At 32.4% G+C, this 14,893-nt stretch overlaps 1 protein-coding gene across 2 annotated transcripts in view; it reads right to left on the reverse strand.

The window, feature by feature from the left end:
• Window positions 1–14,893, reverse strand: part of CNBD1 (cyclic nucleotide binding domain containing 1) — a 563,418-nt gene that overhangs the window by 121,907 nt on the left and 426,618 nt on the right. For both annotated transcript variants that reach the window (XM_085024296.1, XM_085024295.1), the window contains 2 exons: window positions 8,813–8,922; window positions 7,091–7,241 (listed from right to left, as the gene is read on the reverse strand). In XM_085024296.1, the coding sequence (XP_084880422.1) occupies window positions 7,091–7,241; window positions 8,813–8,922 (261 nt within the window). The remainder of the gene's footprint in view (window positions 1–7,090; window positions 7,242–8,812; window positions 8,923–14,893) is intronic.

A 14,893-nucleotide genomic window follows, 5' to 3' on the forward strand; every position in this document is an offset into this window, starting at 1 on the left:
CAGAGAAAACCATAACTCAGAAAGAAAAATGTTGCTTTCGGGATGGATTAGCAATGGGATCCTGCCATATAGCACTGGGAACTCTATCTAGTCACTTATGATGGAACATGTAATGTGAGAAAAAAGAATGTATACATGTAAGTGTAACTGGGTCACCGTGCTGTACAATAGAAAACTATATATATATAAATAAAGATTAAAAAAATAGATTCATGCACCCAAAATTCACTGAAGCACTATTTACAATAACCATAACATAGAAGCAACATAAATGCCTATTGACAAAGGAATGGATAAAGAAGATATGGTACATACATACAATGGAATATTACTCACTGTATAAAAGAATGAAATAATGTCATTTGCAGCAACTTGAGTTGACGTACTAAGTGATTATCATACTAAGTGCAGTTGGAGAGCGAAAGACAAACATCATATGATATCACTTATATGTGGAATCTAAAAAAAAAATGAACTTATATGCAGAACAGAAAGAGACTCACAGACTTTGAAAAATATATGGTTACCAAATGGGACAAGTTGGTGGCGGGTGGATTGGGGGTTTGGTATTGGCATATGTTCATTGAGGTATAAGGACTGATTGGCCAACAGAGAGATCTACTCAATATTCTGAGGTAATCTATGTAGAAAAAAATATAAAAGAGAATGGATGTGTGTGCACGTATAACTGAATAAATTTGTTGTACAGCAGCACTTACCACAACTTTGTAAATCAACTATACTTCAATAAAACTTAAAAAAACAAAGTGGCTGAATTTACAATGATTTGTTATGTAATAGTAGAAAACTAATATAAGCATGAAGCAAGCCCACCAAACCGTATGTCAAATTTGGATACATGCTTCTTATCAGGCTAGATATATTAATATCTCAATTGAGAATATTTGGAAGCTAAAAATAACATATAGGCTACTTTATGACTTAAGTGTTCATAAGATCATTAGATTGAGTTTTCAAAGGGCAGAGGAAAAGCTCCTCTCATTAAAAATATATCAAAGAATGTAGGAAACATTATAAAACTGCTTTGTGAAAGCAAATATAAACTTGCCCAATAAACTCGTAAGAGTCTGTACATAGTTTGTAACAATATTCTGATAGAAACATTCAAAAACCCAGAGTAATATTGGTTTTAATTTTTATATGCAATAGAAATGGAAAATGATTATGGTTATTTTTTAACTAAAAATGTCAAAATTGTGTAAGATCAATTTCACCAATAGCAAATAATCATACTCACAAGTAGGCTATATCATTGAGGGACATGGCAGGATGATGCAAACATAGAACCTTTGAATCACTGAATACATAATTCATCAAAGCTTACATTTGTATTAGAACTAGCAGTTTTATGTGTAATATAAAGCAGAGCATCACCAAATCTGAAATCTGTAACATGCTTTTGATATCTTTTTTGCTGCTTTTCCTATAATGGGCTAGAGTACACTCTGCCATCCAAAAATTCATAAATTGAAATGGTTCATATTTTTGTTTATGAAGTAACTTATTATAAAAGCAAACTCAATAAAATCATTGACTTATTTATGCAAAAAAACAACAGCAAATGTTTACAAAATTTATCAATGGTTAAATATATATAATGAAACCATAATACCATGGTCAGCATAGTTTTCTAATTAATGTTATCATTTCTTCATATATGTGTGATGTTTTCATATCTTTTTGTATATGTTTTTCATACATGTAATATATGTGACTACCTATATGTAATATATATGACATATGTAATGTAATGTAAGTAATATATAATTTAAACTTAATTTCCCCAATAAGAGGTACATGTCTACAGATGTTCAAAATATTTGGCAGGTTTTACCATTAATGAAAATGTTCTTTAACATAGGCAAAACACTCTCTGACAACAACTTCATGAATATTTTCTCAGGTCAGTCTCCCAAGGCAACAGAAATAAGAGCAAAAATAAACCCATGGGATCTAATCAAACTGAAAAGCTTTTGCACAGCAAAGGAAACCAAAATGAAAACAAAAAGACAACTTTCAGAATGGGAGAAAATAGTTTCAAATGATGCAACGGACAAGGGTTTAATCTCCAGAATATACAAGCAACTTATACAACTCAACAGCAAAAAAGCCAATCACCCAATGGAAAAATGGTCAAAAGACCTGAATAGACTGTTCTCCAAGGAAGATATACAGATGGCCAACAAATACATGAAAAAATGCTCAACATCACTGATTATAAGAGAAATGCTAATCAAAACTACCATGAGATACCACCTCATACCAGTCAGAATGGCCATCATTAATAAGTTCACAAATAACAAGCACTAGAGGGGTTGTGGAGAAAATGGAACCCTCCTGCACTGCTGGTGGGAACGTAAATTGGTACAGCCACTATGGAGAACAATTTGGAGATACCTTAGAAATCTATACGTAGAACTTCCATATGACCCTGCAATCCCACTCTTGGGTGTATATCTAGACAAAACTTTCCTTGAAAAAGACACATGCACCCGCATGTTCATTGCAGACCTATTCACAATAGCCAGGACATGGAAACAACCCAAATGTCCATCAACAGATGATAGGATTAGGAAGATGGGGTATATATACACAATGGAATACTATTCAGCCACAAAAAAGAACAACATAATGCCATTTGCAGTAACATGGATAGAACTAGAGACTCTCATACTGAGTGAAATAAGTCAGAAAGACAAAGACAAATAACATATGATATCACTTATAACTGGAATCTAATATCCAGCACAAATGAACATCTCCACAGAAGATAAAATCATTGGGCTTAGAAAATAGACTTGTGGCTGCTTGATAGGAGAGGGAGGGAGAGGGAGGGAGTGGAAGGGATCAGGAGCTTGGGGTTATGGGATGCAAACTGTTGCTCTTGGAATGGATTTACAAGGAGATCCTGCTGAGTAGCATTAAGAACTATATCTAGATACTTATATTGCAACAAAACAAAGGGAGGAGGACCAAGTTACACTTACTTATACATGTAAGTGTAACTTGGTCCCCAAGCTGTACAGTGGAAAAAATAAATTAAAAAATAAATAAATAAAGTTAAAATGCCAATATAAAAAAAAAGAAAGAAAATGTTCTTTAATGTATTTATAAAGTTCCTAAGAAAGTTTTACTCCATTAGTTACTGGGAAATAGTTAAAAGAAGCATATTTTTTTTACTGAAATTTTTTCGAAAATAAAGCAAAAATTATACTCAAAATGTCTGCATTTTTTAGTAGTGAGCAAAAAGGATTGTAAGACAAAAAATATTTTTGTTTTATATGTTATTTTTAACTAGTAATGAAGTTTTTATTTTTATACAAAAAAAGTTATCATCAACCAAAAAAAAAAAAAAACACAAAGAGGAAAATGAAAACATAGTTACTGTGGCAAATCATTCAAGAGTTTAAGCTCTTCTGATTAATGTTGTTACCAAGGAGACACCTGATTATAACTTGCCTCAGCACAGAAAAGTACTGATGTGCTGGAAAGAAGATCTTTTTAATAAGAATATATTCATTACTTCAGAAACATCTAACAGACTTATCTATAGTAAACAAAATGTGTTTTCCTAGGCTTTTGATTAAAATAATTACTATGAGAGATAAGAGGCTTTGGATCCTCTTCTTGTTTAAAAACAAAAACTTTCAGATAGTTTGTACTGATCTCAGCTTGGAATTGAAAATTTCATTTTTGAAAAGACCATTTAAATCCATAGCTATGGATTTAATCATGCACAGTTGAATGAGATAAAATTAATAACAGTAGCAATCCATTTTTGTATAAAAAGCAATTATTTATCATTGCAAAAGTACTGCACTTATTTTAGTGGTAGGATGAGAATTCCAGATGTCAGTAAAATTGAGATAGTTGGTATGCATAATTTTAATTTAAATGATTTGGGGTATAAATTCTGCATCTAGACAAAAATATATGACCTTCAGAAAAATGGTAATCAGGTAAACTTAATTTCCAGTGGCATTATATGGGAAAAAGAATATATTTACATTGTTTAAACCTAATAACCCTGTTCTCAACTTTTTTAGATAATTCAAGGTAATATCTGAGAAGCATGTATACAGCTGAAAAAGCACATTATTTCCTATTTCCAAAAGATAACAACCTAAATGAAGAAAGGAATCACTCCTAAAGTCTTTTTAAATATTGTCAGAATAATTATTGTATAGCCTCCTCTATGATTGTATATAGACAGTTACATACATAATTCTCCAGATGCAATATTTAACATTTATGCACTCTTTTTTTTTTTTTTTTTTTTTTTTTTGTTGTTGTTGTTGTTGTTGTTGCTATTTCTTGGGCCGCTCCCGCGGCATATGGAGGTTCCCAGGCTAGGGGTTGAATCGGAGCTGTAGCCACCGGCCTACGCCAGAGCCACAGCAACGCGGGATCCGAGCCGCGTCTGCAACCTACACCACAGCTCATGGCAACGCCGGATCGTCAACCCACTGAGCAAGGGCAGGGACCGAACCCGCAACCTCATGGTTCCTAGTCGGATTCGTTAACCACTGCGCCACGACGGGAACTCCTATGCACTCTTTTATATTTCTTGGATTCTGTTTTACTAATCTCCACTTACAGGTATAGTGAATATATTGCTTCCTTTAGGTATTTGCTAAATATTTTTGATAAACTGGATTATTTAATTGATATTGGCTCTTTATGTGATTTATACGGGAGCAAATAGAAAGCGTGAATTGTATACCTGACAAAAATATAAACTTTAATTTAGCTTTCCAGTACATTTTATAATTCCCCCAAATTTACTGTACTATTTGTTAAAATCTTTGATACTCTAGAATATGCAGGCAGCATAGTTCACATATGACTAAGAATTCTATTGTAACCTATTGGTTTTATTTTATTTTTCTAATAAACTACTTCAAATATAAACAATTATTCCTAGAACAAGTGTAACATAACAGGTAATAAACTAACATCTTCTTGATAGCAAGATAAATAGTATGGGTTTTTACTCATCTTTCTTATCCTAGTTTAATATTTTCAGTTTTCTTCAATTTGATATTTTCTAAGGCTTATTTTACTTCTCCTGGGCCCTACCCTATGCTGTTTTAAATAGATGGATCAATATTTCAGATGATAAAAGGAGTGGAATTGATGGAAATAGAATGAAGTAATACAAAAATTCAAAATTAAATATCATAATTGTTCATGGGTGAAGATGATCCTTTCAAGTAAAGTTAATAATTTTTCGGTCTTCTTGGTGAGTCTAGCCAGAGGCTTGTCAATTTTGTTTTTTACGGTTTGGGAATAAAATATAAAATTACTGGAAGTTAGAAATAAAAAGACTCTGATATCTTCTAAGTTTTAGCAAACAAGGAGATTTTGTCCTCAACATTTCTATTTAGGGAATATTTAATTATTGACACAAGTCAATTGCTTTAATATATCAGTTTCAAATGAATGAATTATTGATAGAAATTTAAAATAGGAAAAACAGACAGAAAAACACAAAGCTTATACTATACCATCTATTTGAATTTTAGTTTGCCAGTAAAGATTCTAATGCATGTTTGAAAGAAATACTTCTTACATAAAATGTTGGTTTACACAGAATAATTCAGTGTACTTACCTTGCATAAGTTAACATAACTAGTACAATAAATGAAAAATCTAGCTTATGTCAAATGAGAATATTATAAATATAATTGGTGGTTGGTAATTATTTTTAAGTGGTCTTTACATTGAGGGGGTGGCATTTGAATGTCACAGAAGGAAAGTTAATTATTTTAAATGTATGACTTTTAAAAATGGATATATGAGGAGTTCCCCTTGTGTCTCAGTGGTAACAAACATGACTAGTATCCCTGAGGTTGTGGGTTTGATCCCTGGACTTCCTCAGTGGGTTAAGGATCAGGTGTTGCTCTGAGCTATTTAGGTTTCAGTCACAGCTCAGATCCGGCATTGCTGTGGCTGTGGTGTAGGCTGGCAACTATAGCTCTTTTTTGACCCCTAGCCTGGGAACTTCCAGATGCCTCATGTGTGAGCCATAAGGAAAAAAACGGATATATGAATTTGAAGTTGAACCAAATCAGAATTACAAAAGTAGAGAGTACATATTCTCTAAGAGATATTAAAAAAAATCCTTGGGAGTTCCCCTCGTGGCACAGTGGTTAATGAGTCCGACTAGGAACCATGAGGTTGCGGGTTGGATCCCTGGCCTTGCTCAGTGGGTCGAGGATCCGGCGTTGCCGTGAGATGCAGTGTAGGTTGCAGACGCGGCTCAGATCCTGCGTTGCTGTGGCTCTGGCGTAGACCGGTGGCTATGGCTCTGATTGGACCCCTAGCCTGGGAATCTCCATATGCCGCGAGAGCGGCCCTAGAAAAGGCAAAAAAAAACAAACGAACAAACAAAAAAATCCTTGAAATTTAGAAAAGAGAATTCAGTCAAATCTATGCACAAACAATATGAAAAATTCTCTAATTGAATTAATTTAGGGGTAAATCTCTCTCCTATGCTAATTTATATGAGTTTCTAAATCTTTTACCAATGTTATCATTTATATTTCATTTACATTTACATGTCCTATTTGCATATTTATAATGTTTGTAGGACCAGTCACAGGTGACTGCATGATTATTCTTTCAATATCACTAGAGCTCTAAAATTTCAGATAAAGGCTTAAACACAGGATATTAATATACAATTGATCTAGATTGTCCATTAGAGTACAGTACACACTTGACCTGAACCAGAAGCATAGAAACAATTATTTTAGAGATAAAAAAAAAAGATATTTCAGAAAATGGGAGAAGGTTGGTATTAGTGGTAACTTGGGAAAAACAGAGAGTTTAGTAATTTAAAATTGAAGACTTTTAACATATTGCTAATGTATTCTAAAAGTAGCACAATTAAGTCAGATAGACTATGAAGTTATAAAGGAGTTACCTATAGGTTTGCTGTCTCTGAAAATAACATGACACATACATATTTACTTGACTGCCCCAACTTGTCTATGAAATATGTCTACTATTGTCAAACACTGATCAAATAAAATAACAGTTGAAATAAAATAATTTATGCATTTACCAAATAGGTCTTTATCTTCAATGATTGCCATCTCAACGTCTTTTCCAGTAATTATTGTGCATGTGAAAGGAACTTGAAGAAGAACACTAATCTCACCAAAAGACTCTTTCTCCTTAAGTCTACCCATATAAACACGTTTTTGATTTTTTTTCTGTAAGAGATATAGATAATTGATGTTCAGTGAAACCACTTTCATATAATGGATAAATAATGTTAATATCATAAACTCGCCATTCATAAATTATTTTGGTATATGGCATTTAAAATAAGTTCGCAGTTTTATGCAAATCAGAGACAATATTTACTTATTCATGTATTTCAACTATATTAGAACAATAGTAAATTGATGAGAACTTTAGCAGTACTGAATAATTGAAAACACTCTCCTTTAGTGACCCACACATTAGTTTTAATCCACCAAAATGTTTCTGTAATCTTTAACTCATTCCATTTTTCAAGGTCATAGGATACTGTTTTGTAAACATAGCTTAGCATGTTATGTGAACCACCATTTGTTATCTTAGCCCCAGTTGTAAGGCACAATTTTTGGTCTAACAAAGGACATTAAAAACAAGTAGAGAGTGCCAGGAATAGAAGAGATGAAAAGATTAACTGCAAAAGGTGAGATTCTACCCTGACTTTTCTGTATAAATAAAAATGAATAGTGGAAATCAAGTTTGATTAGCAATTTAAGTACAAAAAAGGAACTTTCTGGAAAAGAGTCAAGAGTACTTTCAGTATGCATGGTTCTGGAGAAAAAGTTAAAACTCCAAATCATATTTTTAGGGAGGGCTCAACAATAATGAAACAGGGAGGAGTTGCTGAGCAGTAAGTTTAAAACAATAAAATAGAATGCAGCCCTCAGGTTAGGAAGGTGACAGAAATTCAAAAGAAGTGAAACATTTAATAAGTAAGTGTCAAAAGCCAATATCTGAGTTGAAAACATGCCACTTATATGAACACGTCTTTGTGCTTAATATGACTGATACAGCAGAGTTCAAAGAGGTTTGCATATTAAGTTGAATTCCACTGAAGACTGCCTAACCAACAAAGATGGATTAGTTCTAACTTTCCTGTCATGACGTATTAGTGTTTTGCCTGTTCTAGATCTTCATAAAACTAGAATCATACAGAATACATTCTTCAGGGTTTGACTTTTTAACCAAACATAATACTTTGAGATTCATCCATTTCTTGTATGCACCATCAGTTCTTTTTATTGAGGCTGACATTCCATTGATTGAATATACCACAATGTTTCTATGCCTTCAACTGTCTATGGACATTTGGATTACTTAAAGTTTGGGGCTTATGAAGATTCATGTAAGTCTTTTTCTGAGCACATATTTCATTTCTTTTGAGTAAATATCTGGAGTGGAATTTCTGGAACATATGTTGAGGGTATTTTAGACAATCTGATATGCTTATAACAGTACCTTGTTATGTTTTTAGTTTGCATTTTTCTGATAAAGAGGGATGACCATCCTTCTTGGTCATTCCTAAATTGTACAACTCAACATATCTTACAATGTATTCTACATTCCTGTATCTTACAACTGAGTAAAAAGAAGAAAATAAATGCAACAAACAGTCAAAAATGGACAGAAACTTCACAAAATAAGACAACCAATAAATGTCCAATAAGCACAAAAAAACATGTTCAATATTTTCTTTTCACCAGAGTACATCTGATTTAAAAAAACACATGAGGTTAAAACTTACCACTCTTTTTGATTGTGTTTTTGAAAGTCCTACAATATTTCTATAAATTTTGCAATATCCAGAATTAATATAAGCCACAAAGGAGATTATATTTCCACTTTCCACTATCACTGAAAACAAAAGAGATAATTCATTATTTCACACATTTTTATATAAGAAATTATTTGAGATATTATGATAATAAAAGCTGACATTAACAACTGTTAATAGTAAATTTCCTAATGGATGCCAGTTAATAGGCAATACACGATAAAAATTTATATCATATTTATATCTTTAACTAATATAGAAGAAAACATTGACAACAATTGGGAAGTAAAATCAATGATGTGTATTAATCTGTCTGGTGGAGGAGAGGAAGAGAAGTGTGGGGCAAGCCCCAAATAGCAGCATTTGCTGATCTTCATGGTATATATATTTCTACCATGGATAGTTTGCCAGTGGTTAAACAACTGGTTCAAAAAATCTCTGAATATTTAACATCTGGATCTTGAGAGTTAAAAGTGTATAATAAAAAATCAAAAGGATATTTTATTGTCACCAATTATTTATTTTTCCTATATAAAATTATAGTAATTATATTTGCCTTACATTTCTAATAGTCAAAAATTTATATTATGAAGTTATCTTCAAATATAAAACTATAATATAGCTGTAGAATTGTGTGTAAGTTAAAAAGACATGGGCAATGTTTTTCATAGACCCTACTCTCAAAAGTAAAGAGTACTGTTTTGCCAAATGTTATATGATAGTAGAGACTGTAACTTTCTTTAGTGAATCAATAGGATAGTGATGTCAAAATAGATATTTTCATCTCCATACTCTATTTTGGGGGCTTATATAGAAAATGATAAACAACATAGATCCAAAGAATTATAATACAATTTTAAATGAAAAATTTTAGTCATAGACTATACAGAAAAAATGTATTCATTATTGTACAATGGTCATCACAATCCAGTTTTATAGTATTTCCATCCCACACCATTGTACAACCATAAATGTAATGAATTCATTGAGTAATAAAAAATGTATTTGTTATTACTTAAGCATCACATTAATTAATGTGGAAATAAAATTGATTTTAAAAATAGGTTTTAAAGAGCCTCAAGACTCAGATTCATATTCCAAAACCTGAAAGCATTAGACCATTATGAAAAGAACAAACTAGATTTTCTCTTAAAGGTAAATAAGAAGAAAAGCTGAAGGATTCATAGAAAGTGATATCAAATATTGATCTTTTCCTTTATGTTGTTTGTCCTATACCAGTAAATAGTCTCAAATGTAATAAAACTACTTTATTCCAATTTTCAGATCAGGTTAGAAGAAGAAACTTGATAAAAACTTAATTCCCAACTGGCTCTTAGCATCAGCACTGGGACAGCTAAGGTCTCAGTTTAAATGGAAACTTGTGATTAGAAAGATTGTTAAAGGGCATCTTCTTAATTAAGATAAACTCCAGTCCATTAGCTTAACAGAACAAAACACAGTTTGGAGCAGAAGTGTATCTGAGTATCAGTAAAACTGAGGCAGCTTCAAGCAGAATATGCAATAGTTGAATGGGTATCTGTTCTCCTTGTAAAACTAGACTACTAGAACAAGAACAATAGTAGATATTTTTAAATTTTATTTTTTATTTGGGGAAAACTTTTGAATTTTTTTTGCTTTTATAATCTTAAGCAATATCTTGGTTAGAAAGAGCTTTCCATTTACTGAATATTTCCATAGGGGCCCCTACTAAAGAAAATTTAACCAGTATTAAACATTACCTCTCTGTTATTTAAAAAAGTACATTTGCATGCAGATAAACAGCATTTATGGCCAAGTAGAAGCAAATCCTGAATAGAAATGCATATCAGAAAAATTGATCATTGATTAATTAATTTCTAATTATGCTATGCCTTCTGAATTCATGGTACATTAAAATGGGTCATTCTTATAAAATATGAATACCATATGTAAAATACTCTCATGCATATTAAGTACCTGTCAATTTGCATAAGAACTTTAAAATAAGTGAGCATTTCTCCAATTTCACAAATACGAGATTGGAAAAAAGTTATATTAATTATTGATAGAGGAAACCCAGAGATATATGAGTGGAAGAAATTTAAATTTTGAACATGCCTCAGAAACTATTCCAAGAAAATAATTTATCAAAATAAAACATTTATAAAACCATTTTTTAAAAGAAAAATAACAATATATATGACTGGTTACTCACTTCACATTAGGGCAGATGAAGGGCCAGGTTTGGTATTAGATGCCCTCCACCTCCTCTCCCCACCTCATTCTCCCCCATTTCCCCCTTTCCTTCTCTACATTTCTAAGACGGGACAAACGCTGGGACTTAGAGCTATTTAGAGGCAAGGATAGAATGGATATCTGATGCACAACCTGATAGCCAAGAAAGCCAGACCCCTATCTCACCTATCTGGCCAGATTCAAATCTTTGCTCAACTCTCGAAGAAATCTACATGATTCTGCTACCAAGAGTTTAACCCGCTCTTCCCAGCTCCCTCACCCTACACTGATTATTTTCTGCCATGGTTCTGTTACCATCTAACATACTATCTAATCTACTGATTTATTTCTTGTGCTTACTGTGTATTATTCCCTCTAGCCACTAGGATGCAAGCTCCATCAAGACCAGAATCTATATCTCTAGCTCACCTGCGTATCTGCAAAGTGGTCACTCAGTAAATGTTTCTTGAAAAAATATGAGATCTCAATATTAAACTGCAGTTTCCCTAAAAGGTTAAATGAGCACAAGAAGAAGCTCAAAATACAGTAGTTTAGGTTTTTATGAAACCAAGTAACACAACTGAAACTTCTGGATAATATTTTTAAAAATATGAAGGAGTAAAAGGCAAAAAAAAAATAAACCCTCAAAAATCATGAATAAAAAGAACTGAAGTCACAGGGGTAGGAAAACCGTGGAGTCAGTGGCAAAGTCTGTCTGAGAGATCAGATATGGACATCCTCCTTCATAGGACCTCAGATCAATATTCTTTGGGGGTGAACTGGAAAAAGCCCACCTCATAAAAAGAGTTCTGGAAGATAGTTTCCTCTCTTAGTTGTGGTACTAAAAGAGATGGAGAAAAGGGGAGAAGAGAAATTCTGAAAATTCCTAATCAGAGCTCATAGAATGAGAACTGGCATGTTTACCACCTGTGAGGTACCATTTATTTTTTAAAATTATATTGCTGTTTTGCAACTCTAAATGTCCGGAAAAATTCCTTCTGGATAAATGTTTTATATATATACACATTACTCTAGGTACTTTTGCATATATATATATATATACACACATGATTTATACACATATATAGAAAACATCAGAATCAAGAACTGGAAAGTATAAAATAAAATTATATTTATAAAAATAAGAGTATACTTAAATTAGAATTAATCAGTTTGAATACCAAAATTAACCAAATATAACTTTTAGAAAAAATGTGATCAATCCAAACAAAAATATAATCAAGTGAATTAAACATTAAACTAAAAAACCAAGGCTATATCCTAAAATTGTATTAATAAAACTAACTTGAATGTTATATAATTTTTTGCATTATAATTAAGATCACATTTCCTTGGGCCATCCTTTTAAATATTAGTTTATTTGAATAAAAATTTAAAACAGCCACCTCTTCAAGGAATGTACCAATAGTCCTTAATTACTCTTTATCTTCAGTAGTCAACAGATTTAACTAATCTTTCTTTGACACACTTTTCTGCTTTTCTTATAAGAACATTATTTTCTTAGTGCTGAGGACACAGACTATCCCCTATGTACTGCACTAATAGAGTCAGGTTTTACTTTCCCTAAAAAATATGTCTTCCATATTAAAAAAAAAATGGACTTGAATGGATGTTGGACTTGTCAAATGCTTTTTCTGCATCTATGAGAAGTTCATGTGGTTTTTGACTTTTCTTTTGTTAATGTGGTATGATGTTGATTGATTTGCATATGTTGAACTATCCTGGTAAACCTGGGATGAATGCCACTTGGTTGTGGTTTATGATCTTTTTTATATGTTGTTGGATTCAGTTGACTAAAATTTTGTTGAGAATTTTTGCATATATATTCATCAAAGATATTGGCCTATAGTTTTCTCCGTTGGTGGTATCTTTGGTTTTGGAATTAGGGTGGTGGTGGCCTCATAGAATGTCTTTGGGAGTATTCCTTCTTCTTCAACCTTTTGAAAAAGTTTAAGGAGATGGGTATAAGTTTCTCTTTGTTTAGTAGAATTTTCCTGTGAAGCCATCTGTTCCTGGACTTTTATTCATAGGGAGGGTTTTTTATGACATATTCAATTTCATTTCTGGTGATTGGTCTGTTCAGTTGACCTATTTCTTCTTGATTCAGTTTTGGCAGGTTTAAGTCTCTAGAAAGCTGTCCATTTCTTCTAAGTTGTCAAATTTGTTAGTACACAATTGTTCATAGTATTCTCTCATGCGTTTTTTTTGTTTGTTTGTTTTTGTTTTTGTTTTTGTTTTTGTTTTGTATTTCTGTAGTATCTGCTGTGATTTGTCCTTTTTCACTTCTTATTTTGTTTATTTGGGTTTTTTCTCTCTTCTTGGTGAGTCTAGCCAGAGGCTTGCCAATTTTGTTTATCTTTTCAAAGAACCAGCTCTTGGTTTTATTGATCTTTTTCTATTGTTTTTTTGAATCTCTATTTTATTGATTTCCTCTCTGATCTCCATGATTTCCTTCCTTATGCTGACTTTCAGTTTTGTTTGTTCCGCTTTGTCTAATCATTTAGGTGGTGGGTTAAGTTGTTGATTTGCGATTTTTCTTCTTTTTTGAGGAAGGCCGGTATTGCTATGAATTTCCCTCTGAGCACTACTTTTGCAGCATCCCATGGATTTTAAGTGGTTGTATCTTCATTATCATTTGTCTCAAGGTATTTTTTAGTTTCCTTCTTGCTTTCCTCATTGATCCATTGGTTTTTTAGTAGCATGTTGTTTAGTCTCCATGTAGTAAGTTTTTTCTCATTTATTTTCTTGTATGATTTCTAGTTTCATGTCATTGTGGTCAGAGAAGATACTTGAAATAATTTCTATACTCTTAAATTTGTTAAGTTTAGCTTTGTGTCCCAATATGTGATCAATTCTTGAGAGTGTTCCATGTCCACTTGAACAGAATGTATATTCTGATTTTTTTAGATGTAATGTCCTGAAAATGTCAATTAAGATAACTTTTCTATTGTTTCCTTTAGGATTTCTGTTGCCTTATTGATTTTCTATCTAGAGGATCTGTGCATTGATGTGAGTCGGGTGAATCACTTTTTGGTGCAGCAAAAATCAACACAACATTGTAAATCAACTATGCAAAACAATATGGAGTTCCCTGAGAAAACTAAATATAGGACAAATATTTGACCAGCAGACCAGCAATCCCATATCCAGACATATCATGCATTTAAAAATCTACATGCACCCCCATGTTCATTGCACAATAGCCAGACTTTATCTCACAGTTATCAAAACATATTCTAATAGTAAAATAATTGAAAGTGTGTTAGAGCACAGGATCATGATAAAGTAAGTGCAAAAAACCCTGCATGATGACACAGGAAGGGGTTAACATACTTAAAAACAGGGCAACCACAAATCAAAACCAGATATCACATTCACAAAAACTAAAAAGAAGAGTACTCAAGCATAAAATAAATGGAAATCATTCAACCAAAAAAAGAAAGGATGAAAAGAGAAATATAGGAGCTACTGGAAAACAAGGTTTAAAATGGCAATAAATACATATCTATCAAAATCAACTTAAATGTCAATGGACTTAATGCTCCAATCAAAAGACACAAAGTGGCAGATTGGATAAAAAAGCAAAAACTGTCAATCTGCTGTCTATAAGATACTCACCTTATGCTCACTTTAGGGCAAAGGACACATATAAATGATTCAGCCATACCTATACACATATCTATCCCCTTATATTTTGTCGCAGAATATTGAGTAGAGTTCCTGGTACTGCAAAGCAGGTCTCTATTGATCTTCCATTCCATGTACAAAAGTGTGCATTTGCTAATCCCAAGCCCCTAATCCTTCCCTCCAAGATCC

This window comes from Sus scrofa, chromosome 4 (assembly GCF_054392235.1).
Source record: "Sus scrofa isolate SSC_HxYL_T2T_F1_AM1 chromosome 4, Sscrofa_HxYL_maternal_Yorkshire_Landrace_v2.0, whole genome shotgun sequence".
In the NCBI taxonomy this organism is placed as follows: Eukaryota; Metazoa; Chordata; class Mammalia; order Artiodactyla; family Suidae; genus Sus; species Sus scrofa.